This window comes from Polypterus senegalus, chromosome 1, assembly GCF_016835505.1.
Source record: "Polypterus senegalus isolate Bchr_013 chromosome 1, ASM1683550v1, whole genome shotgun sequence".
Taxonomy (NCBI): domain Eukaryota; kingdom Metazoa; phylum Chordata; class Cladistia; order Polypteriformes; family Polypteridae; genus Polypterus; species Polypterus senegalus.
This window is the reverse complement of record NC_053154.1, coordinates 256,294,967-256,298,117: the sequence shown is the minus strand read 5'-3', so window position 1 is coordinate 256,298,117 and position 3,151 is coordinate 256,294,967. Positions and strand designations below refer to the sequence as shown.

Genomic DNA, 3,151 nt, shown 5'->3' with positions numbered 1-3,151 from the left:
CATGCACAGTCTATTGAACTGCTCTCATATGACAAACGCTTCAGAGCCTTTCCTGTAGGGACAGTGCAGTTCAAAAACAGTGTCATCCGAAGAACTATAAACGCACTCAATCAGTCCATCAAGTGCTCCTTGTAGAACTGTTTGTACTTATAAGTACAATCACCTCACTGTAAACTTGCGATACAGTTATAATATTGCACAACCTAAGCCACTTTATAAAGCGCATATTTACATATGATGATGATATAATTTTTAAGATAAAATGCAGCAAAATATGTTAATTACATTATACAGATAAAATGTTAACATTATTTAAATAACCTATATTGTTAATAATGAAACATGTGAGGACACGGTGTCACAGCACTAGCAACGAGTTGACGCCCCGTTCAGGGATTGTTCCTGCCTCGCTCTGTATTCTTGCTGGGGCTGGTGCAAAACTGGATGGATAGATGAATAGAACAATTAAACATGTACTACGAAGATTTTTCAATGTTCCTTAAATGTTTTGAAGAATCAGTGTTCTGAGCTTACAGATGGATTGACATCTATTACAGAGCTGATTGTGTGGCAATTGGGTACTTGGAGAAAGAAAAGGAAGGACAGGAACTGGAGACAGTACTGCTGCAATAAATTATTTCATCGAAGGTCGTGCACGGTGCAGCAAGCATCTTGTGGGAGGAAGGAACAATTTCTGGATGAGGCACCAGCTTGTCACTATCACTGCACCACCGTGTTCCCATGTTTAATAACATGCTTTAATTCCTATCATCATGAAAATTATATCAAGTATACATCTCAGTATTTAAATTATTCAGAGAGCTGTAATATCACAAATGTAATGGATTCTGTGTCCTGTCAGCAGAAGAGAAAGCCCATTTAATAAGCACGTAGTGATTCACACACATAGAGCACATAGAAGAACACATACAAAACAAAGCATCACTCAATCAACTTCTTTTTATTGTTTATATCACTGTTTAAACCAGGGGTATTCAATTAGATTTTTCATTGTGCCAAATTGTCATACGGCTTTTGCCAGTGGGCCGCACATTTCCCTGTATTTCTTGTATTGTACCATTAATACAAAGCACCACTGCATTTTCAACATTTTTATTTAAATGAGTCAAATGGCATTAGAATTAACTGCTGGCTTCTAGTGCAAATAATAAAAACTGAAAAACATAGCCAGCTTTAGTTTTAACAGAAATCTGGGTCACAAACTCACAGTGACAGTATTTGCTTTTTGCTTAAATAAAATAAAGCCTAGAAAACAATAATTACAATTTCTTTTTGTGCAAATAAGAGCAAATATCACAGTCACAAACTCACAGAAACAGTAATAGCAATATCATATTGTGCAAATAAGAACAAACATAACTTTGAATGAAATCACAAACTTAAACTGCTGGCTTTTAAAGCATATAAAAGGAAACAAAAGTGTGTCTAGTCTTCATACTACAGGACATTTTGATCTATCTCTAATGAGAAAAGTGACACTTCATTGACTGGGCAAGACGAGAAAAGTTAGGTTCATATGGGGTGACAGCAATCCGCAAACAATGATGCAGATGCTCATTTGTCAAGGAGATCCGATTGTCTGTTTTTATGGCATTCATGTGAGAGAAGGATGATTCACATGTATATGTTGATCCAAACATTGTTAACACACACATGGCCAATTTTTTCATGTTTGGGAACATCTCTGGGACAATGTGCTTTGTCCAAAGCTCTGTGCAGCCTTTTTCCTGAAGGACATCCTTTAATTCACATGATGCTTGCATTTCAATCATTTCAAGTTGCAGGGGACCTTCATCAATGCCATGCAACTTTAGGAACTCTGCTGCTTTGGGGGAAGTATTGGGTGTGCTGGTGAAAGGGTTCCTCACAACATGCAGCAACTCTTTGGGAATGTCAAAGTCATTGAATCTCTGTGCAAAGTTGTGTTTCAAATGGTCCAGAAAGTCTGACATGACCTTTGTGACTTTACCACTTTGTGATGACTTGATGAAGCCACTGAGGGTTGGAAAGTGCAGCAGTCTGCTACTGAGATCAGATGAAAAAATATCCAGTTTATTTTGAAAAGCAGTTAGCATTTCAACCACATCAGCAACTGTTTTATCTCTCCCCTGAAGTCCCAGGTTAAGTACATTCAAATGATGAAGGATATCACATAAAAAACACATCTCAGACACAAATTTATCATCCAACATGTTGGTCAGAAATGTTTCAGCCTTTCTGTGCTTGCATTCACGAAGGAAAGTGATGATTTCTTTCCTCAGTTCACAGACTCTCATGAGTGAGTTTCCCTGGCTTAACCACCTCACATTATTATGCAAAAGTAGGTCAACATGCTCAGCTGACATATCAGCAAGAAGTTTGTGAAACAGTCTGTGTTGGAGACTAGATGTTGATCTGATAAAGTTAATTGTAGCCATAACAGAATCCATTGTGTTTTTCAACTCACCACTTAATTGTGGGCAAAGGACATTCTGATGGATAAGGCAGTACAGCGACTTCATTTTTGGCGCAAGTGCAGACAGCCGTGCAGACAGTCCTTTGATCTTCCCTGCCATCGAGGGCGCACCATCTGTAACAAGCAGGTTGATACGCTCCAAGTCCAGTCCATTCTCTTGAAAAAAATCAAAAATCTTCTGGAAGAGAATTTCTCCTGTTGTATTCCCTTCCAGTGGTATTAATCCCAATATGTCCTCTTTGAAACAGTGACCATCGAAAAATCGCACAAACATACAAAGTTGAGCTACATCCGAGTTGTCTGTTGATTCATCCACAGCCAGAGATATGAAATCAGCCTTCCTCAGTTGATTAAGAAGAGTGTCAAAAACATCCGTAGTTAAAACGTCCACCCTTCTCGCAGCTGTTGTATCGGACAGTGGGATTGATTTAATCGAAGATATAACTTGCTCTTTCACTTTTTTATCCATTACTACCTCCTCGACAGCAGCTTGTATGCATTCTTTTACTGTTTCAGAATCTGTAAATGGTCTTTTATTTTTAGTCAGTATCCATGCAATTCGGAGAGATGCTATTGTAGCTTTCTGTTGCAAAGTGCAGGTTCGGGTGAAAACCACACAACTTCGCTGGTAGTTTTGAGTCAGTGTCTTTATTTTTGTCTGTCGAGCCTCTGAGC

General features: G+C 38.5%; 1 protein-coding gene across 1 annotated transcript; it reads right to left on the bottom strand.

Moving 5' to 3' along the window:
• Positions 1-1,481: 1,481 nt before the first annotated feature.
• Positions 1,482-2,945, bottom strand: LOC120514187 (zinc finger BED domain-containing protein 5-like). Its single transcript, XM_039734441.1, has one exon. It carries the CDS (start codon positions 2,943-2,945, stop codon positions 1,482-1,484), a length of 1,464 nt encoding a protein of 487 aa, XP_039590375.1.
• Between the last annotated feature and the right edge of the window lie 206 nt (positions 2,946-3,151).